The following is a 25,364-nucleotide window of genomic DNA, read 5'->3' on the forward strand; positions in this document are numbered from 1 at the left end:
GGGCAATTTTCATTTTACAATAACTCCTTCATCGGGAGTCCGTTTTCGTCCATTCAAGTTGCGTTGGATTCAGAATGAGGAGATCTCTGCAATGAGACTATTTCTAGGAGCAGCCTGTGATTTTCATTTTCCTCTGATTTACAAAGGATTTGTGCCATTCAGCACCTTTTACCTCTTATGTGAAGTCTTTTAGACTTACAGGTTTATTCAAGATCCATTTTTGGATCATTCAGGAAGACATGGTACAAGATGGCCATGCAGCATGCTCAAGAGTTGGAGGCTTCTATGAGTAGGATGTCTTCAAGGAAGGGTCTTTGTCATACCACGTGAAAATTCAGAAACCCCAATCCTATTGTAGCAACTGGAAATAATTCTCCCAGTTGTTAAATTAATTTTTAACAATTTATTTATTGTTTGTTATAGCAAACACCGAATCAATCATAATGCAACCTACACAAATAAACTGCGGAAGAATAAACATTGGAAGAAATACTAGCACACACACATAAATAACACAATTATTTGTGGACCAATATCCCCGGAAAAAACAAACTTGGGAAAACCGATACAGCAGCTGAGGGTTTTATTATTATGCAGCAATGAAATAATCTGAGTACAACTGGATGCCGAAACTAGCAATCCTACAGAGAAAAACTGGCAAGAAAAATCTAGTGAGGAATTTCCTCACTCCACAGGCAAATCTGGGCACTGACCTCAGCTCAAATTGAGTTGTCCAAATTGGCTCTGCGCAGTCACTGTGTCACCCTAGCACAGACACTTTTGCACTCAACTCGGAACAACTTCTCCTCAAGCCGTCTGGTAAATTGTTGTTTGGGAAATGTCTCTCCTAGCCTCTGGAACCTCTGCCCAACTTTTGGCACTGAAACTCTACTTTTCCCCAGCAAACTCGCAATTGCCTCTAAAGGCTACTGCATTGTTCTGCGTCAGCCTCACCAGAACTGGAATCCTTCCTCTGGCTTCACTGTCCCTGCCCCTCTCTCACTACTTTGATTTCTCTCGCTCTCTCCAACAACTGAATGCTACCACTCAAGAAATCGATCTGCTCATAAAATCGAATTGCTCAAGTGATTTCACCAAGCCCCATCAACTTCTTCTTATAATCCTCTGTTGAGACTTCAATGGCCAAGATTAGATCTTAATTGATGGCTAGGATTACATTGAAGTCGATTCGTGTGAGTTTTTAGAACATTCACACCATAGCTTAATTAATTTTGATTAATTAGTCATATTCCCTAAGTTTAGACTTAGGAAATATTTAAACACTGACTAATAACCTAATTAAGTCATTTCAAGGTGGAATTTCCAAAAACGATTTTTGGGTTTTGGAGATCTCATGCATTCTAGCCTCTCCACAAAATTTTGTGGCCAAAAAGCATCTGATGCACAAAAACTAACATACCGCAGAACCACTTCCAAGTGGTGATGTGAGAATACATCTCTCGCTAAGAGGCAGTGTTGATGTTTTGGGTAGCATCGGGAGTATTTTCATGTGTGGGGCAAGTCGGCTAAGTAATGGGACTTTGCACCCATAGACCCATGGTATTGCACTCTTTGGAAAAGTATAAGTACAGGGGTGAGCAATTCATTCATGTCGTCTTGAGGCTTGGCAAGAGAATTGAGTGGCCCAAGCAGGGCCTAGACGATTGAGTAGAGTCGAGAGGGTTGACGGTGTCGAGAGGGCCAAGCAAAGCCGAGACAGATGAGCAAGGTCGAGAGGGCATGTGGTAGGCCATAGATCTATGGAGGGTCGAGAGGGCATGTGGTAGGCCATAGATCTGTGGAGGGCCAAGAGGGGTTGTACTAGGCCTCAAATTTGTGGCAAGGCCGACTAGGCCTCAGATTTGGGGCAAGGCCAACTAGGCCTCAAATCAATGGAAGGGATGAGTAGGCCTCAAATCAATGGCATGGTCAAGAGGGCCGAGAGGGCTAGAAGGGCCAAGAAGGGTCGAGAGGGTCGAGCAAGGCTGAGTGGGCCGAGTCAGCAAATAGGGGTAGAGGATCAGGAGCAAGAGGCTCCTAAGGTTGAGTATGGAGCAACAACACTAGCAGTAGGGGCACAGCCTGTAGATGTGGAGGAGTGTGATGTTCCTTTGAGCTCTGCTAGAAGGAGGCCAAGATGGGTCCAAGGAGAAGACACAACATACAACGGCACTAGCCTTAGGAGTGTGATACTCCAATGTGTCGGGTCCAACGAAAGTGCAAGGAGCAGTGAGGGAGGCACATGCAGATCAGTCGAGGAAGTTCGAAGGACAGATCTATGGCTTGATTAGATGGACAACTCCAGGTTTATTGTTGTATATGTAATTGTTCAGTTGAGTCATTATCCCAGCAAGGGAGCATGAGTAGGTTCTGAAAAGAATTTAATGAACTGTTGATTGGGCAAATCAGTGTGCTTCAATTAATTAGTTTGGTTAAAGTTACTTTGAGACTGTTACCATATCTAGTGTGTGTGTGCATGCACTGAGTCTAGTGCCCACAAAATCTAGCACACTTATCATATCATTTTAATGATTCTTGATGGAATTATTTCATCAAGTTGTTCAACCATGCCTCTGATTATTGCTTCAATTGTGATATGTCAACTTACAGAACTTGTGTCTTTCATGATATGCCAAGTTCACTCTCTCCATTTGCCACATAAACTTCTAAATTCTAATGTGTGTCAAGTAAACATATAGTGATCTAAAATCTTTTTCCTATCTTATAATGAAAAATTCACCAATGAATTACATATCATTGCCAATAATTTCCATTGAAATACCATTGTTTCTCAAAATGGTCTTCTCAATCAATTTGCTCACCAAAATTTTAACTTTCTTGTCCCACTACAAGATAGGACTCTTATTGAGGGTACTAATATCTTTAATCACATGAGGCAACTTCATTATAATGTTAACCAATTAAAATCCAAAATTTCTATAGCAAATAGAACAGATTAATTTTCCACCTTCATGAATAAAACCATACTTCAAAATACTATTCCAATGTCATCCATATGTACATCATCTTGACCATTTTTCTACACAATAATCTTAATGCCAACCATCAATCAATAACAGAAATTCATGCAGACTTGCATTTCTTTGGGAAGATCCATAGAAATATTGTCACCCCTCAAAGAAAAGGCATTTCCATTAGGATGATGTACGGAAACAGAATTTAGTGAGCTCAGCAGGACTGGAAAATATTATCTTAGACCTACCTTGAAACAACCAAAGTACAAAGAAACACAGCATATACGGAAAAAAATGTGAGTCCATTATCTACTTAGTTCAGCGTTCTGAGATTCCCAACATGGATAGGATCCGATTTCCAACAAACTCTTTGGTGTTTGCATATATTCCTTAGTATATATATATAAATGTCTTTGCATACTGTATTTCAAACTTTTAAATGCCTGAATATTCCATGGTTGATGATGAACAAAGAAATGATGCAGATATAGCTGGTTGAGAAAAAAAACGGAAAAGATGTACTGCATTTCACGACCTTAAAAGTTAGTCAGAAAGTAATGACCAGGCGAAACGAAAAAAGAAGATTTCAAAACAAAAAACATGACTTACCTGCAAGTGAAAAGCAACTAACAGAATTATTGACAGAGAATTTAGTGTTCCATCCTTTGAGCTATTGATGTTATGTGCCTTTGCCCAAGCTTTCATCTGTAATATACAACATTGAGTATGAGATGTTTTCACTTTACCATATGGTATATGATGGATTGAGTCAAACTATTAAAAAGATAGAATACCCTGACAAATTTGCTCAAAGCCTATCAAACCTAACAAATATTCAAAATTTTTGGGTTGATCAAGTAACCTACCATATGACATTAAGTTCAAACCAAAAATAACTATGAGTTAGACAGGGTACAAACACCAAGTACTTTAATTTTAACTTCTAATCAAGCATTGAAATACAAGGAATCCATAACGTGATTCCCTGAATAGTTTGATTTAATATTAAGGATTTATGAATGGCATTTCTTGTGCATTAAAAAGTCTCTATAGAGAATACACAGAGAGCTTGGAATGTCTTACCAGATAGCAAAGCTTTTGAAATCTCTTGTCAATTGAAGAAAAAATGTGGATTAGCTCCGATTTATAGACTCCATCTTTATTTTCAATAGAAATATCACACTCAATTCCACTTCTGCTATCCACAAATTTCACAATAGGCACAATAGCCCTCAATACTGGTTGAACAGCACGGATCTTTCCTCCACCTACAAGTGAAAGAAAAAAATTTCAGATTCTGACCGTAAGACCATAAAGACTAGTTGAACCTTCAATTGGAAATAAAACTACATAACAATGTGAGGTTTATGTTTTCCGACACTTTGCGTATCTTAAACAGTTATCCTGAACACATTATTTGAGACCTGCCCCGAATACCATATTTGATGGGCTTTACCGACAACAATTATAGCATACTACAATGCAGCTTAAGCTTTATGAATGAAAAATGTCAAAGTCATGCGATTCGTGTTCATGTCCAAATTCAGCATCAATCAAATTCTAAAAGGAGATCACCAAGCTAAAAGCATTTGATGAAATTCACCATTAACTTTGAAAATTATAAATATATCGCCTTAAACTACTTATATAATATTAAATCTATTAATCTTCATTCAGGTAAAAAAACAGAGTAAGTTTTTTCTGCCACGCGCGCTGCTGTTCTGAAGCCGACTGTAGGTTTGCCGCCGCCAAGCTCTTGGACGCTGCCATGAGCGGTCCCGGGGGTGGGGAGTCCGCTCCCACCCCTCCATTATCCACTGCAGATGCCTTCAGAAGACTGTTATCGCAGAAAGGGAAGAAGCATCAGCACGTTGAAGTGCCGAAATTCATTAAAAAGCTCGACGAAATACCAGAGATAGCACTCCCAGAGGAGCAATCGATTAAAATCGCTCTTGCGTTGTCTGACAGAGGCCTGGTAGGGCAGTTTATGGGCCGATGGCCGTCCACTAAGACCACGGACGATTGGATACAACGAAACTGGAGACCGCAGCTGGAAAATAATGTGATTTGTTATGCTGTAGGGCGAGGCTATTTCATCTTTGAATTTACCACCAAGGAAGATCGCGACCTGGTTTTCAGAAACGGGCCGTACTTTATGGGAAATCAGGGACTGTATCTCAATAAATGGAGTCCTGATTTTGATCCATCCGTTGATGTCCCCAAGGAGGCGCCGGTCTGGGTTCGTTTACCCAATCTCCCTCTTCACTGTTGGAGCTATCAATCTCTGCAGAAGATTGGTAATGGGCTGGGTCGATTCATTGACAAAGCTGATCACAAGGGCCAATATACTTGTGCTAGAATCTGCGTAGAAGTCGATCTGGAAGCCGGGCTTCCAGAAGCGATTAAACTCAAAGTTGGAGAATGGCAGCACTACCAGAAATTGGACTACGAGCAGCTGCCTTTCAAATGTCGAACCTGTCATGAGCATGGACACTTCCAGAGAAACTGCCCAAAAGCCCCAACAGGGAACACAGTTGAAGAAGAAGGATGGAAAGAAATCAGAAAGGGAAAGGCTATTCCAAAGCCTCCCGGACAGAAAACTACCGCCCCATCGGGAAAGCCCCACACCAATCCAAAAGCCGCTGCTGCTTCTAAAGACGGATCTCCCTCTGGAGAAAAGATGGATGATAAGGAGAACCAAGAAGAAACCGGAAATATGGAGAAAAAAGGAAAAACAAATGAAGCAGAATCAACAGTTCCCTCACCCGAGGAATGTCAGAGAGGAAATGAAGGCAATGAAGAACACATTAGTCTAGCCTCAGACTCTGAAGGCGATTCAGAAGAGAGAGATTCTGAATCTGACAATTCGTTAGCCACTCCAATCAAGACGACTAGAGGGCGGAAATCAAAGAAGAAACAGAGAGAGGAAGAAACTTACAAAGATGTCCTCCAGGGATCCCAAAAAACTCTCAAATCAATGATGAATACCAGATCTGGGCGCAAAAGCAACAAGGCTCCAATGGGAGCCTCCTCTCCCCACAAAAGTAAATAATGAAATACGTCTCCTGGAACTGCAGAGGTTTAGGCAGCAGGTCGAAAGAGGAAGCCCTGAAAGATTTAGTGAGAATATACTCGCCTGAAATCCTCCTCATCCAGGAGACAAAGTTGGAGGATCTTTCTCTCCTCCATTCTAGTAAAGTTTTTTGGAACAAAGGTCATGGAAAAGCGGTTAGTGCAAGAGGTGCCTCTGGTGGAATAGCCACCTTCTGGAACAGCACCATATATGACTTTATGCAAGAAAAAAGCAGCGCTCACTGGCTCTTCACTCAGCTACTCCACAAGGATTCTGGTCAGCAAGTAAGTATGTTTAATGTGTATGCTCCTGTTTTGCCAAGTGAGAAAAAAATCTGCTGGAACTCGCTTCATTCATTTCTTTTAGAGCAAAACCCCGAGAATATCATAATTGCAGGTGACCTTAATGTCACCCTTGATATTAATGAGAAAAAGGGAGGTTCCATTGTCAGGGATCCTGCCAGAGAATGGGTTGAAGACATAATGCTGGGCTGGGACCTGGAGGACATTAAACCTTCTTCAGGAAAATTCACTTGGTCCAACAAAAGAACAGCCCCCAACCATATTGCTGCCCGTCTAGACAGATTTCTTGTCCACTCTTCTTTCCTAACCAGCGGTCTTATGGCATCCTCTAAAATTCTCCCAAATCTCACCTCTGATCATAAGCCCATTCTTCTCGAGCTTTCCCTTGATTGCAATCTTGGCCCCATCCCTTTTCGGTTCAGCCCTCTGTGGATCCAGCAAGAAGGCTTTCAAGATGTGGTCTCCGACTCTTGGAATAGGCCCGTCCATGGTTCTCCTTTCTTTGTGTGGGAAGAGAAAATCAGGGTTCTAAAAAGAAATCTTAAAGACTGGGCTAAAAGACTGCAAACCCCAACATCCAAAAGAAAAGAAAATATAAATAGGCTTGCTGCTCATCAACTAGAAATGGAGCATAATCCTGTTTCTCCAAGTATGCTACTAAAAGAAGTCGAGCTCCAAAAAGAGGTTCATAGATCTAGCAGGGAGGAGGAAGAATTTTGGCGGCAGAAGTCTAGGATTCTCTGGCTGAAATCCGGCGATAAGAACACCAGCTTCTTTCATAAGCAAGCGGAAGCCCGAAAGAACTTCAAATCAGTCTCAGAGATTCAACACCAAAATACAGTGATTAAGGATTTCGAAGGCATCAAGAGAGCTGCATACTCCTTCTTCCAAGATCTGTATTCGGCTCCTGAAGAACCAGCTATTGATCCCCACTCTTATCCGATCAATTTAATACCCAATTGTGTCAAGGACTCGGACAATGATATGCTGACAGCTCCGATTAGTATGGAAGAGCTTGAGGAGGCACTGAACAACATGGAGCCTGATAAAGCCCCAGGGCCAGATGGGTTCTCTGTCAGGTTCTTTTTGACTTGCTGGTCAATAATCAAAAAAGATCTACTGAGGATGGTCAGAAAATCCCAGAATTGTGTAAAGATAGGTGGTGGCATCAACTCAGCCTTCCTAGCTCTGATCCCAAAAGAGAAAGGCGCCTCTGACTTTAGTAGATTTAGGCCAATATCTTTGTGCAATTCCAGCTATAAGTTGGTCTCCAAAATAATAGCCAACAGGCTGAAAAACATCTTGCCAGACATCATCCCTGAAAATCAAGGCGGTTTCATAAAAGGCAGAAAGATTTTGGATAACATTGTGCTGGTCCAAGAAGCAGTCCACTCTAGTTGCCAAAGAAAGGAGAAAGGCATGGTGATTAAGCTCGACTTGGCTAACGCATTTGACAGGGTGAGACATGAATTTCTGTTTGCCGTGATGAAGAAGCTAGGCTTTTCAACAAACTTCATCAACTGGGTGAAAGCCTGTATTGCCTCGCCTTGGATTGCGCCTTTGGTTAATGGCCGTTCTACTGATTTCTTCCAAGCTTCTAGGGGCCTGAGACAGGGATGCCCGTTGTCTCCGCTCCTATATGCTGTCCAAGCCTCGGTGTTAAGTTTCCAACTAGATCATAATCAGCAAATTCAAACACTGCCTGGCCTCAGAACTACTCACAAGGTGAAAGACATTAATCATGCCCAATTTGCTGACGACACTCTGCTGCTTGGAGGAGCCAGCTTGATTTCTGCCAGACATTTCAAGAGGGAACTGGACATTTACAGGCTGATCTCGGGCAGCAAAATCAATTATAGAAAATGCTCTATCTATGGCTGGAATTGCTCGACTAAAGAACTGTCTGACATAGCAAGACTTTTAGAAATGGAAGGAATCCGAAATTGGGAGTCATTTAAATATCTCGGGATCCCAATCTTCAAAACTAAGCCTAAAGTTGCTCACTGGCTGCCTCTGCTTGACAAAATAAAGAATAGAATCCAAGCCTGGGGTGCCTCATGGCTGAACAATGCAGGGAAAGTCATCCTCATGAAATCGGTCCTAATAAGCATGCCTCTATTCCAAAACTCAATCCTCCTTGCCCCAAAAACCTTTCTTAGTAAGTTAGATAGCCTGTTGAGAAGATTTCTGTGGGAAGGTGGGAACAACAATGATAGAAGAATCCATTTAGTGAGCTGGGAAATCCTCAAGAGTCCCTTTCAGGAAGGAGGCCTCCAGCTGCGCAATTTGGCTGCTCAAAACCTTGCTTTGGGATCCAAGATCCTTTGGAATTTAGTCTCTGGAAATACTAGCTGGAGTAAAAGAGTCATTTGGAAGAAATACTTCCATGGGCAGCGTTTGAGATGCCTGGATAAACCTCCAAGAACTCTAAAAGGTTCACCAATATTTAATCTTTGCAATGCTGCTAGGGAGCAATTCAGCCAACACCTATATTGGATCCCTGGTAATGGAAGGAAAATCAATATCTGGGATGATCCGATCTTGGGTGACCAGCCAATGAAGCATGTGAATGGTCTTGCAAACATCAAAGATTGGCTTCAGTCTCGCAATCTGCACACATTGTGGGACATTTCGAACTGGAAAGAAGCTCCTGATAGAACCTGGGATGGGTGGAATCTGGGGGAGGTCCCCATAATGCTGCAGGGGGAAGCCTCTTTACTTCTAGATATGCTCCAAGGAAAATCTCCTTCAAAGGCCACTGCCAAAGACAAAAGAGGCTGGGGGTTCATCTCTGGCCAATATACTGTTTCTGAAGGTTATAAAAGAATTACGGCTGTTCCTCATGTTCCTCCAAATCCGGCCCAATGGAAATTTATATGGGACTTTCCAGCTCTCCCAAAAATAGACTTCTTCTGTTGGACCGTGGCACACCAAAGCATCCTCACCAGAGATAACTTGAGAAGAAGAGGAATGGAAGGACCTTCCAGATGTCCCCTCTGTAGGTCTGATGAAGAAACTACCAATCACCTGTTGCTGCTATGCCCCTTTGCTCAAGAAGTCTGGAGGGGAGTGCTGCTGTTAGAGCCCTCTATCCTTGCTCTTCCAGACAACATCCCTGCCCTGTTCAGAACTTGGGCCAGCTTATCTCCCTTCTGCCTTAAAAATAAAAGTCTCCTTAAAACCAGCTGGATGTGGATCCCTAAGTTTATTTGCTGGAAATTATGGTTGGAAAGAAACAACAGAATTTTTCGAGAAGAAAGTTGCACTACAATAAGAGTTATCTCTAAAATAAAAGCATTGTTGGGCGAGGCACTGGAAGCCAACACTTCATCAAGGAACGAAACGAGACTGCTCATAGAAGAAGAGAATTGGTTCAAAGAATTAGTTCCAAAGTTGAAGGAAAGGCCCCCTCAATCTATTCCCGTTCATTCCAGTTGGGAGATTAGGCTGGAAGAACAAGAGTTTATCAAGTGGAGATCGGCCTTGGAAGATCACTGTTTATTCTTCGATGGGGCTTCTAAAGGAAACCCTGGGGTTGCTGGCAGTGGGGGAGTTCTATTGAGCCCTGGAGGCTTTCCGGAACTGAGATTCCATTGGGGTCTAGGAACTGAAACTAACAATAGAGCGGAGGCTCTGGCATTGTGGCAAGGGCTGACACAGGCGATCAAAAGAAATATCCTTTCTCTCTCAGTCTTCGGGGACTCAAGACTCATCATCCAGGCCATGCTTCGTCCTAAGAACTCTCACCAGGTTCAGTTAGCCTCCATCATCAGGAAAATCAGACTTCTGCTGCCCAAATTTAACAAAATATCCTTCTTTCATATCTTAAGGAACCTCAACTCCCAAGCTGATACTGAGGCCAACCTTGGTGTCCTCTGTTCCCGAAGATCCCTGGTAATTAACTCAACAGAATCTTCTTGCTCCATTCCTTAAATCTCCAGCTCGATCCTCCTTTCCTATCTGAAATAAGGGCTCCCTGTTCAATCAATTTTGTAATCCGACAATCCAAGACTGATTCCAGATTCTAGGCTCAGCCCAAAGCCAAAGAACCCTTTCAGTCATCTCGGTTGATTCTCTCTGTTTCATCCCTCAATAGGCTTTCCTAGGAAATTGATATTTGATGTTTATGGGATCAGCTTCTGAGACAACAATCTTGGATTCCCATCAGGTTTTGCTGTTCTAGCTTCCAGGTTTCAACTATACCAAGCTCCAAGGGCAGGAATTCATGATAAGTTTGTTACTTTGGAATCTCTGTATCTAGCAGACTCTTATGCTCTGTTTCCAGCAGAATCCTGCTCTGTCTTGGACGTTGCGTGTCTGTTTGGTTGAATGCACGGTACAGGTGAGCTTCTGGAAGAACTAAAAGAGTCTTTTTCTGGTTCCCCATCCACTTGTCGGAAGAAAGCCAAGAATGGCAGCAAAATTCGGATCCTTCCTCTGCCTGTCAACTCTCAAGCTTGTTGAGTCTGTTAGCAACGCATTCCTTTCCAGAACTTAGAATAAATCTAGAAAGAGGATCTTATGACTGTTTGTTCCATCTCCATCGGCTCCACCGTCCGGTCTTCTGCAAAGGGAATTTTGATTCAAGTATTAGAGCAAGCTGATCTAAACATCGAGACTCATAAAGCATCAGATTAAATAGTCAGAGACAGCAAGTTGTTTGCCCAAGGAAATTGCATTACAATTCTTCAAAAATGTCCTGAGGAATACATGTGATTGATGATTAGAGAGGGAAATCGACATTTCATTTGCCAGATTGAAGAAACTCAGTTCCGAACTGTCTCACTGGCAGCCGAGTTAGAGGTCAGCATCTCAAATTTCTGCAATCTCCCAGGGGCAACAGGTAACAGCCATTGATTGTGTGGAAAATCGCTCCTTTAATGATGTCCAGAACTTTCAGGCAGAGACTCGGCGTTTTTTCCCTAAAAGACGTTTAAGAAACAAAGCAGGTCCATGGATTCACCAGGTAACAAGAATTCTGAGGGTCAAGAATTTTGAGGATCCTTTTCAATGTAACTAGCACGCGGTAGCTGTTTTGCCGCCATTCAATAAAAAACATAACCGTTAAAGTCAAAAAAAAATATTAAATCTATTAGATTTAAACTACAAATCAACATACAAAATTAAGTCAATATTATAAAATATCAATATAGTATATAAATTAATATACAATATTATAAAATATAAATTAATATATATAAGTAAAAGGAAAAGCACAGAACATAAGTTATATCCGTTTATAAATCACCTAAATTAATAACTTTGTGTGTGTAGAGGCACTGGGCATGCAAGACCCAAAAGAGATGTTTTGTGGATGGGACGAATGCACAGACACATTGGAACAACATTCCAGCAAATACATCAATGTTCTGTGATAATCAAATAATAAACTATTCAAAATATTTGCAAAATACTAAAGAAATCCACTTAGAAATAATATATAAAGAATAATGTACGAAAATATGATCTACAAATGAGGGCTCCATATATATACTTAGGCGGAGTGCCTTTCCATTAATAATCATATCCTTTTAGACATGTCCTTTCTTAATACTAATTACTATATAATTATGAGTAATTTATTTATATTATTTGATATATTTATGTTCTTAACATTGCCTTCTGTTACCTACCAAATGTACCTAGCAAATATGTAATATCCACATTTTCAGTTTTCTCTATAGCACAGCTAAGATGGATTTCCAAGGTATGTGATGGGCCGGTCACAAGACAGGGAGCATGTCATAAGGGGTCCCTGAGGGGTTTTGAGGAATTTTATGGGGCCCAATGGCATTCGCTTGGCATATTTCATCATCTGGATCAGCTTCACACAATTCCCTTCTGGTTTTGTTGCATTCCGATAATTCCCATAAAATGGGGTTATTGTTGAGCCTGTTTAAATTAATTGTGCTTAAGGTGTCATTCCAAGGAGGTATATTTAACAAAACACCTTACTGTAATAGCTTGTTGGAACCAGAACAAGAAGATCTATAAGATGGAATGGTGAAAAGTGGATTTCAGTGGCCAGAGAAAGGATGGTGGCTAATTTACCATTTTCCCAGATTAAGAAGTGACTTTAATTAGTTAATTAAATAAAAGGAGGGAAAAGATCTAAATGGAGGAAAAGATCAATAATAAAATAAAGGCTTCTAAAAGAATCTATCAAATCTATAAAGGAGGAGGAGCAGGCCATTTGGGGATATCTTCGTTTGGTTGATCATTGTTGTAGTGAGGGTTGGAGAATAGAGTTTGCAGCGTCAGCTAAGCCCCATGATGGAAACCCTCAGGTTTACTATTGTGAGTTGGACGGAAACCCAACATCCTTGAGGAGATTCATGTGACTACTAGATTGCACTTAGCAATATTTGTGAAGACTCCATAGCCCATGACAAAAACTATGTCAAATTTTTCAGAGTTCAAACGTTTGCAGGGCCTTCCAACCCCTTTCTATCTTCTCTATCTTCTCTCAATCCTCAAATTATTCGACCTGCAGGGATATTGTAACAATAGATATTGTAATAAATGGCACTAGCATGATGAATTAAGCTATGTAACAGACCTAGGATGTTTGAAACTCGATCAGCAAGTGAGTACACATTGGAGTGTTTTTTTACTTGGTTAATTACTCCTAGTTTTCAACGACAAATATTTTTTTTGGTTTTTTCACTCACCGCATACCCCAAAGCCGGGGCGAGGGCTTCAAGATCATGCCTTAGGTCCATCTTAGTGTCTACGGTCAATGTATATTACCATGCTAGGTCATCTCTGAAATTTCACAGATTTGACGAAATCTAAGTAGGATTTTTTAATAATTAAAAATTTCAAGCAAAACGGGATTTTTTAATTAATTTCTATGCAATGATGTAAATAAGTGGTCCTAGGAAATGTTTGGGGCGTGTGACTACTCGAAATTCATCATGAGAGCCCCAGACTTTGAGAGTTAAAAAACAAATTATATCCCCTCAAAAGCCGCTTTTCCTAATGTTAGTGGCAAAAGTGAGAAAAAATTCAAAAAAAAAAAATATTGGAAAAAATTATTATTTTTTTCCAATATCAAAAGGAGTCAAGCAAATGACAAGGAAGTTTAAGGAGAAGCCAAAGGTGATGTGGCATCCACCTAAGGCCCACAAGTCAAAGGTTACAAGTGCTAAGTCAACAAGGCATCACGTCAAGTTCATGAGACATCACGTATGGAAAAAATTTCAACTTTGATTAATTCAAATGTGAAGAAATTAAAATATGGGATAAAGTTAGTGAGTGCAGAATGGACCCCACCTCACTCTCCATGGTCTACACATAAGTCAACAAAGGAACAGCGTATAGCTCCAAGGAAATACGCACATGCCCAGCAAGGATTCCACGCAACAGCAAAGGGAGATCAATGCATTATTAAGGATCACGTGGAAGATTTAATTGAGACTTTTGTGGAGTATGTCTCCACCATACAATCAACGCAGGCAAAATTAGAGGATACGCAAGTCCAACCTGCACAGTCTTCTTGGGAGTTCATTAGCACTTGCGATAGGTGTCACATACATGAGATTTTGGTTGGAAATTTGCATGGGATATTTGCTTCCTCTAACCCAATGCATTTCACACTTGGCAGCCACCAAAAATTTGCACATGAAGAAAGGGAATACGTTGGCCAGAACAGGAAGAATGCACAGCTAGTTGGAGATGCCTACCAGCTATTGATTTTTGACGTACCTTGCGCAAGTTGTTTCCCATGGGTTAGTCTCTACCTAGGGAAAGTGTCCAAAATAATTATTTTCATAAGTGTGATTTTATAAAGTGAAAGTGACTTTATAAGTGGTAAAGTCAATGTTAAATTATAAAGTGAAAAGTGACTTTAGAAATAAAGTACAATGTGGGTACTTTATTTAATGGGTGAGTTTAAAAATAGAAAGTGAGAATTAAATGCACAACATTTATTCTCATCCCTTGATGTAAATGAATCTGAGCCATTAGATCTTAGGGTTGCCCAAAAGTCATTTAAGGAAAAAAAAAAGTGGGAAAAGAAAAGAGAGATTGCATTGATTCTTCATGAGTAAATTGGAGAAAGGAGGCTAAGAGCTGGAGAAAAGTTCTAAAGGAGAAATTTGTTGCAGCAAGTTGAAGAAGTGATATCTGGGCAAAGCTGGGCATGGAAATCAATGTTTAGAAGACGGCAAAAAGTACCGTACAAACAGCATTGAATGTTGTGCGTTGCACACCATTCGCGAGAAGTTTTTGAAAAAAAATCCGTACAATTCATACAGCGGTACAGAAATCCGTATAGTCTGTACAATCGTATCCATACATTACATATCTTTAGCTTCAATTGGGCAAGGAAATCGAGGCAAAGTGGGCACAGTTTTCAAGGATTTTTGGGCTGAAGAGATAAGTTGTATTTTGTTGTTTTGTTTTGTCTACAAATGTATTTTTCATGAACTTGTAAGATAAATAACCTTGAAGAGCTCTCTAACAGGTTTTACCCGGAGAAAATTGAAGGGGCTTTTCCTGGGTCTAAGTTGACCAAAAATCTATGTATTTTTATGTGTGTTGCTGGTATGTTTATGTCCATATTTATTTTCAGCATGTGTTAACAGTCCTATGTGTTTTAATCTGAAATTTTCATTTCCAAAATTCTATATGTTGAATGTATGTTTATGGGAAAGGGCATTTAATTGAATGGGAGTGATAAGGTGAAATTAAAACCGGGTTGGGATCGTTGGAAACATTTTTTAGTTATCAAATTTCAACACCAGTAAAGCGATTCCCTTAATCTCACACTTGTCTTAGCAGCGTAAGACTTGGAGGGTTCGATTTGCTTCTTGGGCACTTTGCATTTCTCTTCTACATTGGGATTTCCTTCTTTTCCTGGGTCTAAGTTGACCAAAAATCTATGTATTTTTATGTGTGTTGCTGGTATGTTTATGTCCATATTTATTTTCAGCATGTGTTAACAGTCCTATGTGTTTTAATCTGAAATTTTCATTTCCAAAATTCTATATGTTGAATGTATGTTTATGGGAAAGGGCATTTAATTGAATGGGAGTGATAAGGTGAAATTAAAACCGGGTTGGGATCGTTGGAAACATTTTTTAGTTATCAATTTTCAACACCAGTAAAGCGATTCCCTTAATCTCACACTTGTCTTAGCAGCGTAAGACTTGGAGGGTTCGATTTGCTTCTTGGGCACTTGGCATTTCTCTTCTACATTGGGATTTCCTTCCAATTCTCTATAAATGTAACCCAGCTCTCATTGTTGACGATGCTTGGACGTTTGTCCTTATGGTTATTATGTTGAAATTCTTACTCAAATAATAAAAAGCCTTTGGGGGTTTACATTTGATGTGATGTTGTTCTTCTTCCTTTGAGGTAATATTGTTCCATTTATGTTCTTCATGTTCTACACTCCTTAAATTCAAAATTGTTAGCTCATTTGCCATATTTGTGGATTAATTTGTGTAAGCTATCTTACATTGATCATTGACTTAGAGAGATGATCTACATTGAAGAGCATTAGAATGTTCTCGATTGAACATCCAACCTCTTCTCTCATTGCTTAATCTAGTCCCTTGTGATGCTAACATTTCCTTTAAGTGTGTAAATATAATTTTTTGTGTTGGAAAGAAATTTGAGCGTGGGGTAAGTTCTCGGTTGAATGAACTCCCTCCCAAGGCGAAGATTGTAAGAACTCCCTCTCAAGCAAGCTTGCTCTCAAAGACTCATCAAACGAAATTGAAAGGGGGTTTCACGAGCCCGTGCTTCTTTCCATCTCTAAAATCAAAAAATACTTTATTTTCCTATTTGTGCAAGTAGTGATTCTATATAGCATTGAAGGCTAAGTGTTGGGTTTAATCCCCAACTTTTCCACTCATTAAATCAGCTCATATGAGTTAGTTTAGTGAGGGAATCATTGTAATATAAGTGTGTTTTGACTTTAATGTTGATCCAAAGCTTTCTTCCATCTTATGCACTTGACTCCTATTAAGTTTAGATATGTTCTATGCTTAGAGCAACTTATTTCAATTTTCACGGTTAGCTCAATATCTTTACCAGATTAACAATCACATCAGCATAATAGTAAATTGCAAATAGAACATAAACATAAATCGCAGAAGACAAGCGAAGACAAGAGGACACAATATGTGGCGCTAGCTAGGGACAAACCCTAACGTGGGAAACCCTTGATCAATTCTTCTTATATGTTCTTCAATAGTTCAGCAAAGAGAGAGAGAGAGATAGTACATATACAACACAAGTCAACACTTTGACTTATCTAAATAAGAGCATAGATCATCTCTAAGTAGATGATGCATGAGGTAGATGATGCATCTAACAACTTTCAGAATTCATATGTTAGACTTCCTACTAGGATCTCATACAAACCCTTGATTTCATACATGAGATTCAATCAACAACATGACTAGCTTCAAATAGCGTTTGATGTAAACCCTAGATTTTCATTTACTAATTTTCAATAATCAAACTGATCACAATACAATTTCAGGTTTTTATCAACATTTCATAAATCCCAGATTTGTCAAAACATATACTAAGGTTTAGCTACAAAACCCTATAATTCACAAATACTATCATCCTAAAGAATCAAACTTCGACTAGGGCTTAGTTCCAAACCCTAGGACTCATGACCATCAACAATTAGGTCAACTCATACATCTAGGATTCCATCATCATGCACAAGCATATCATAACATGTGTTAGTCAAACCCAAAGACACAAATATCAATCGGACTAGGGCTTCGATCAAACAAACACACATATACCTAGGATTTCATTCCTAGGTTAATTATCTAAAGTAAAGGTCTTGCTTATACACCCTACCAAACCCTAATGATCTATGGTTTCAACACAAAACATACATCTAGGATTCCATCATCATGCACAAGCATATCATAACATGTGTTAGTCAAACCCAAAGACACAAATATCAATCGGACTAGGGCTTCGATCAAACAAACACACATATACCTAGGATTTCATTCCTAGGTTAATTATCTAAAGTAAAGGTCTTGCTTATACACCCTACCAAACCCTAATGATCTATGGTTTCAACACAAAACATAGAAAACCCTAAATTACCAATACTTTAAAGGTTCAGGATTTCAGACATTACCATTCAACCCTAACAAGTTAGGGTTTCCATACTCTTACCAAAACCCCAAAAATTACATCATCAAAGCATCAGAGATTTTTTTTGACCTCAACAATAACCCTAAGTAGGCTAGGGTTCCACACATTATCATCGATATACCCTTAAGTTAGGGTTTTTCACGAAGAACCTTTCTAGGGTTCCACAAGTGTAATCAAAGATATGAGGAGGGTAGATTTATCTAATGATGAATCACCTAATCAAGAATCTTTATGATTCAGGAGAGCTAGACACAATGATGCTAGTAATAGTTTATCAAGAATGAATATCATGAAGAGAGCAAAAACTTATAGTTTAAGACATACCTTTGATTCTTAACAAACCTTGTAGTTCCAATGCTTTGTCTTGTGAAGCCTTCTTTCATGTTCCTTGAGTATTCAACAAGGTTTTCCTTTGTTTCTTAACAAACCTTGTAATTCCAATGCTTTGTCTTGCGAAGCCTTCTTTCATGTTCCTAGAGTATTCAGCAAGTCTCCTAAACAAGGAAAATATGAATATAAATGTGATTAGTATTTAATGCAAACAAACTTAGATAAGTAAGAAATACTAAAAATGAAAAGGTAATAAGATACTTATCTTTTGGAAGTTTGGTAAGGGATCCCTCCAAGCTTGAGGGATACTTAGAGTAGAAGGTCATGCAAGGGATAGAGTCCCTGGGAGTTCCTAGCAAATAGGTCCCCGAATTTAGGTCCTTCCATCATGTTATTCTTTGGTGAAACTTCTTTGGCAAAGTTTGCTTGATCCTTGTTTCTTCTTTTTTGGCCCTTTAGACTTCTTGATTTTGTAGAATTCTTCGCATTTTCCTTTTACCAAGTCCAAGACTTTATTCTTTTCGAGGATATATCTATCCTCTTCTTCCAAGCATTGTAATTGGATTCTCCTTCTAATTTGTTCTCTCTCGTTATTGTGTTAGACATTGTCCTTGAAGATATTAAGCTTCTTTCCTTATAAGGTCTCTTATATGATCCTTAATCAACTTCTAGAGGTTCCTTAGATTCCTTTCAATAGATTCTTAAACTGTCTTTTTCCTCCTCCTTCACATTAGCTCCATTCTCCAGTTTCAATGATGTTGATCCCAAGCCTCTAATAGCATGGCTTTTTTTGTCTCCCAATTCCACTGTATGAGAAGATGATTCCTTTGATAGAGTGTGAAGTTGTTTACTCTTCTATGTTATATGCCTAGATGCTTCACTATCATGTAAGGGCTATACAGAATTTAGTGTAAGGACTGTAAAAAATTTAACAGCCATTGTAAAGACAGTAAAGGAATTATTAAAATCATCATGAACCTGTGATAAAATTTCATAAAATTTTACAAATCTAACTGACAGAATTGATGAGAGTATCTACCTGTATTCCTGCGATTGATGATGCCTCAAGTTGCTCCCGCTTTTGTTACCAAAAGACCAAAACCACCCAGCCAAACTGAGCAATAACCTCGATACTCAGTCCAGTAAGCTTCTCAATTGAAGCAGACTGTTCCCTCGTGCCCAGAAACCTCAGAACAAGCAAGGCTCAATTGTTCCTGATGATAAACTCTGTGTACAAATTTTCCTCCTGTTTCTCCCCTCCCCGTCTTCAGCTTCGGCCTCTCCTTATGTACTGTTCCTTGGCGATGGTCGCTCTCTCTACCAGCGAGCCCACCGCTTCCTTTCTCAATGACACCTCTTGAATATAACGTGAGTCTTATCTTTCTCTTAAAGATATATTGACATGTGTGTTTTTGTCCTGATAAAAGATTTTATTTGTTTAATTAAAATCTCTTAAGTTCACACATAGGAACTTTATTTTGGTTTAATTTATCTTTTTAATAATTTATTAATATACTTTATTAAAATTCTAGGATAGATAATTATATAACCGTTTTTTTTAAGAATTCACTTATTTTTTACATCTATTTCTTTTATAACCCTTTTACTTTATACTATTTAACTTAATATCATTGGTAATTGCTCATTAATCATGATGCATTAAGTAATATGTGTCCTGATGGGTGAATGCGACTACAGAATTTGAAGGAGTATTTAATATTTTTAGTTAATTTAGAATATAGTTACTAGTGCGGTGCATGCAATACATGCATATGTAGCTATCATATGCATGCATCATATGCATGCTAATATTCTTGTGCTCTCAATATTAATGATGGGTCATTACATATCAATAATCCATGCATTAGCATCATTAAGTGAACTTGTAAGTGCAGCCAAGAACCCTTGACTTTTGGCTTTGTTGAATAAGTAGTAGAAGATCTTCTTGATACAGCTTCCTATAGTATTGAATCCCATTCTTATCATAGAGGGAGTAATCATTTTCCTTCAAGCCAACGAAGTGATCTTCAATCTTCTTTGACCTTAGCTCCGATACCATGTTGAGAAATTAATGCTAGTAGAATTAGAGTTAGATTTCTCTTTCTTGATAATTACTTGTGAATTATGTTGGCCTCTTTTATTTATTTGTGTTGGAAATAATACTGAGAGGGGGGTGAATCAGTATTATCAGGTCAATTATTTTTCATTTTACAATCAGATTTGCATACGCTACTTCAGTTAGTGAAAACAGCGTATATAGGCAACTACAGTTAAGGAAATTTGCGTATAACTTGCAGACTTGAAATTTAATTTATTCTTTTGATGTTGATCATTAATCCGTGTGTCAGAACCATATAAACAGTAACCAGAAATAGTAAAAACAGATCAGACAGTCACACACAAGAACACAAGATATAAAGTGGAAACCTAATGTGGGTGAAAACCACCTGCTGCAATTCGTCTCTATCTTCTTTCAATTAGAAACTTCTTTTTACAATGGATCTATACTGGTGCAGTGTTATACTAGTACAAAGGCTTCTACCTGCAGAAGGCTACAACATTCTCTTGTTCTCCAGCTTCTCCTGGAAGGGAGCTACAACCCCCTTAGCTCTTATACAAGCTGAGGTACTAGTACATAGGTGTTGACCTACAGAAGGCTACAACCTTTTCTTTTCTTCCAGAGACCACGTTTCATAAATTTTCAGACTGGATCCATGCATAACATCAATCAAACATCAAGTATATCGGCATCAACCAATCTCCTTTGCACCAAACAGACTGAATCAAATAATCACTTCTCCGAATGATGTACCCAGAAAATAGCAACAGTAACCAGACACCAATTCTGAACCCAGAACACTGTAGCAATAAACAAAAGTAGATAAAACATATTTCAAGAGACGTACGCTACTTCAATATGCAGAAACCTGCGTGCATACGCTTCTGTATTAAGGACAACCAGCATATACGTTGTTTTGATAGCGTGTATGCGCGCCTCTGATGTGTCGAACCTGTGTACAGATCTATAAAAGATAATTCACTCTTTCAAATATTCAAACATCAGTTATACCCAGATTATCAGATTTATAGATCAAGTCATGCGCCAAATATAACAAATCAAAATCACACAAAGATACTACTATTCAAGACTTGAGTTTTGACCCATCAATAGAACTTATCCGTCTTCTTGTGCTTAGGTTCCTCCTTGATTCAGATTCAGCTATGCACCATAAACCGATCACCAGTATTCCAGATCTTGCTCTTCATAAGATATTCAATCCTTAAGTCAATACCTTTGCCAAATGATCTCCTCCTTTTTATAATCTTAGGCCTTACTCAAACCATGGTCCAAAACCATAGAAAACCAATACTAGGGACCCAAAACCTGGGTTCAATACTTCGGATGCAATACCAAGGGTACTCCTGATGCTGAAGCTCCTTCTGCCACTGACAAGTGCTCCCTCTCTGACCTCTGCGCTGTTGCAACAACTCCTTGCATCTCGCACTGTTGCACAACTCTCTGTGCGATCCTGCACTGGTGCAACACTCTCGTGCCTCTCACACTGTTGCAGTCTGCTAGCCTCACGTTGTCCTGGGAATTATGCATTGTAGCTCTCTCTGCCGCTTCATCCGCATCTGTCTCTAACCACATCTGCCAATCCTGCTACTCCTCTTCGAGGCTCCCATAGCAAGGTATAATCCAATAGCTTGGGTACCTCAAGGATCATGCCCCTCATTGCCTATAGTCCGTCTGACTACAGCTCGATGTCTCCCCACTTCCGCTCAAGTGGCGTGTGTGAACTCATGGCACAGCCATCGTCTGTCTCCACTTCCTTCTTTGCCCTTGCTGGCGCTGCCTTGGTCTCGAAGGCCTCTCCCTTGTTCTTCTTCCTTGGACACTGGGTCGCATAATGCCCCAGCTCCCCACAATGGAAGCATTTGATCTTGGAGAGGTCCTTCTTCTTCCATTTCTTTTGCTCTCCCTCAAATGCTAGGGCAACATCCTCCTCCTCCTGCTTGACTCTAATCCCCTTGCCGTTGCTTCCCATCTTGCTTAGCCTTCTGATCTCTTCTTGGCGAAGAGTCGCCCACATTTCCTCCCAATGTGGAAGGGTCGCTCTACCCAGTATACTTTGGACAAATACCTCCCAGTGATCTGAGACTGCATTCAAGGTTGTTCTCACCATCAATTCTTGATCCGGCGTGGCCCCTATGGAAGTCAGCTGATCCCGAATCTCATTCAGTCGACCGAGGAAGGTGTCGATCGGTTCTCCCTTCTTCATCTGGTATGACCGCAACTGATTTTCTAGTAACATCCTTCTCTGCATAGAAGTATGTTGGTACAATTTCTTTAGGGCCTCCCACATCTCATTTGTCATTTCCTTCTCGGCAATGTGTGGTACTACATGGTCCTTGATCCCGTTAAGGATGATGCTCTTGGCCCTCGCCATTGCCTCCTCGTACTTGTCGTTATCAGCTGGGTCAACTGGGATTGCTATCGTCCTCAAGGCGAAGTGCTTGACACGATTTCTGTCAAGTACGGATAAGATTTTGGCCTTCCAAACTGCGAAGTTTGAGGCTCCGTCCAGTTTGTCCTAGTCTCTTACTCCGTGTAGTGCCATGTTGCTCTTCTACTTCCCTCCTGGAAGTTCTCAATTTGACTCCCTCTGAGCCTTGATTTCCCTCCTGGAAACCCTTCTGTCGATGTCGAGATGCCCCCTACTCTGATCGTCTGTGCAACTGCACCACTGATCTGGATTTCTCGGCTAGAAACCCTCAGTAGCAACTCCCTCCTCCTTGGCCTTGCCCTGTTAGGTACTGTTCTGACTACAGTACCCCACCAGCTCCACTCTGCAACTTACCCACAGCCTCCTAAACACCAGCACCCTAAAGGTGAGAGCTACTAGGCTCTGCACAGTCCCAGCACTGGCAAACTAGCTCTCTCAACCAACTGCGTCAGCCCTCTTGGCTTCTGTGTGGCTCTACGTGAGCTTGTCCTTGCCTCCTTCAGCCTCTACGCAACCTCTTTTTGGCTCGAACTTGATGACACCAGCACTGTCTCACCCCTTCCTTGCTTCTTTGCTGCTAAGAACAACTTTTGTCACTTGGGATAGCTGTTTTTTGTTGTTGCTGCTCTGCTCTGCTGATGTCCTCAGTTCTCCTGTGGTCTGCAACCATGCTTTGATACCATGTTGAAGTTTCTAAGTCTAGCAGTTAGAAACCCTCCATGCACTTTATAGATTTATTCCTACCTACTTGTTCTATTAATTAACAAGTTATTTACTATGTAAATACTAAAAATAAATACAAGTGCATCCTCAACACATTACAGATCATCAACTGAAGGAAACAGAAACAAGCACACAAATGACACCGTTATTTTTGGACTAATGTCCCCGGAAAAACCCAATGCGGTAAAACCGATGAAGCTATCTAAGAGTTTTATTATTAAGCAGCTCTTTTCTGAGTACACTGGGTGCCAAACTGGCTAATCTGACAGAGATAAAAAATTCGGCAGCAATACCTCTCTTCGAAAACAGGTATTCGAAAAGCCTGCTCCACGAAATCCCTCTCCAACACAATCTGAAGCTCAGCATCATCCCTGCTGGCTTCTATGTCTGCCTCTCTCTGTTTCTGCGCTGGTCTCTTGGCACTGTCCCTGCCTCTTTGCCTCGTACTCACTGCCCCTTGCTGCAATTGATCACTGATTCTATATCTCTTAGCAAACCCCGCTCTAGAGAATAGAATTACTGATCACTCTGGTGTGTTCTCCAAGTGACCCTCAAGCCTCCTCTTATACTTTTCTCGTTGACAAATCAACGGCCGAGATTAAGTCCCTAATCGACGGCTAAGATTAGATCTGGCTTGATCCATGTCTTTTGGACCATTCTAACACAGTTTTATATTAATTCATATTAATATTTTAATTTCCCTAAGTTTAGATTTAAGGACTCCATTAAAAATATTAATTATTAATATCTCCCAAACTGTTTAGAATCAGCCCAAGCCCTTTCTAGGTATTGGAGATCTCATGTGCCCTAACCTCTCCACCAAATTTCGTGGCTAGAGCACATCCGATGCTACCCCAGATCAACACTTGAGGTCGACTTGTTGTGGAGGTCACATAGTTCATCTTTGACTAATAAAATGGTGACCCAAGCATGAGACCCATGCTTTAATAAGTCATTGTAACAAATACATTTTATGAAGACCGAACCTAGTTACATTTTTCAACACTTGTAAGGGCAGAGGCCCACATATATATTGTTGGCCTCCTTCACCTCTCATATATACAATGAGGAGAGAGTCATTTCTCATCATAATCATTTCACTCATCTCCTTTTGCTTGTCTTTTGTGAGTGAGACACGAAGTTTCATGAGGAAACCATAGGAGATATTGGAGATGATAGTTTTATGGTATTCGTTCTTATTCATCTTGTGTTAGAGATGTGAACAGTAGGAGCACACTAGTCTTCCTATCTCTCCTATTTCTTCATTTGTAATTTATCTCTCATCTTCGAGTTGCTAGGGTTTATTGAAGCTTCTTAAACATTCTAAATACTAGGGTTATGGTTTCAACCCTTGGAGACTTGGAAATTAGGGTTTTGAGATGAAACCTAGGTTGTATTTGAAGAGGAAGAGACATATCGCCTTGGAGCAAATGATTTTGTCATACATTTTTTGTTGAAATTTCTAAGTATTACCCGTTATAAAGTTTATCTGTATTCTTCTGCTTTATTTCTCGTACTCATTAATTATAAACATATAAACATCGAAATAAACACAATACAGCCTCAACCATCTACAGATCAACATAATAGAAAACACACAAGTGACACTGTTATTTTTGGACAACTCATCCCCAGGAAAACCCAATGCTGGAAAACCGGTGCAGCAATTCTGAGGGTTTATTTTATTATGCAATCTATCCTTGAGTACAACTAGGTGCCAAACTCGCTCACCCGACAGAGAAAAATAACCGGCAATAATACCTCTCTATACGGAAAAAGATATTCATAAAATCTGCCCCATGAAACCCTCTCCAGCACAACTGAAGCACTGCGTCAGCCCTCCTGGCCTCTGCATCAGCCTGAAAACCCTCTGCATCAGCCTCAAAACCCTCTGTGTCAGCCCTCTGAGGCACTGCACAGCCTCTACGGCCTTCTGCATCACTCCTGCTGTCCTCTGCAGTGGATGATATAGGCCCTCTGGCCTCTGCGTTGTCCCAGCTAGCCTCTGCATGGTCTGCTCTGGCTTCTGCGTCTGCCTCTCTGCCTCTGCACTGGTCTCTCAGCACTATCCCTGCCTCTCTGTCTCGTACTCACTGCCCCTCGTTGCAAACTGATCACTGATTCGACTTTACTTAGCAAACCCCGCTCTAGTAAATCGAATGACTGATCATTCTAGTGTGTTCTCCAACTGACCCTCAAGCCTTCTCTTATACTTTTCTTGTTGGTCCTTCAACGGCTGAGATTAAATCTATAATCAACGGCTAAGATTAGATTTGGCGTGATCGTTATCCTTTTGAACCTTCTAACTCAGTTT

At 40.1% G+C, this 25,364-nt stretch overlaps 1 protein-coding gene across 1 annotated transcript in view; it reads right to left on the reverse strand.

Moving 5' to 3' along the window:
* The window catches only part of LOC149234631 (protein HESO1-like), a 217,384-nt gene that overhangs the window by 64,724 nt on the left and 127,296 nt on the right, over positions 1-25,364 (reverse strand). Inside the window, exons 5-6 of the mRNA XM_089371892.1 lie at positions 4,059-4,243; positions 3,585-3,680 (exon numbers count right to left, since the gene is read on the reverse strand). Coding sequence (XP_089228018.1) covers positions 3,585-3,680; positions 4,059-4,243 — 281 coding nt within the window. The remainder of the gene's footprint in view (positions 1-3,584; positions 3,681-4,058; positions 4,244-25,364) is intronic.

The sequence above is a fragment of the Pinus tabuliformis genome, chromosome 8, assembly GCF_031772625.1.
Source record: "Pinus tabuliformis cultivar Carrire ecotype Pingquan chromosome 8, CPIR1, whole genome shotgun sequence".
NCBI classification, from domain to species: Eukaryota; Viridiplantae; Streptophyta; class Pinopsida; order Pinales; family Pinaceae; genus Pinus; species Pinus tabuliformis.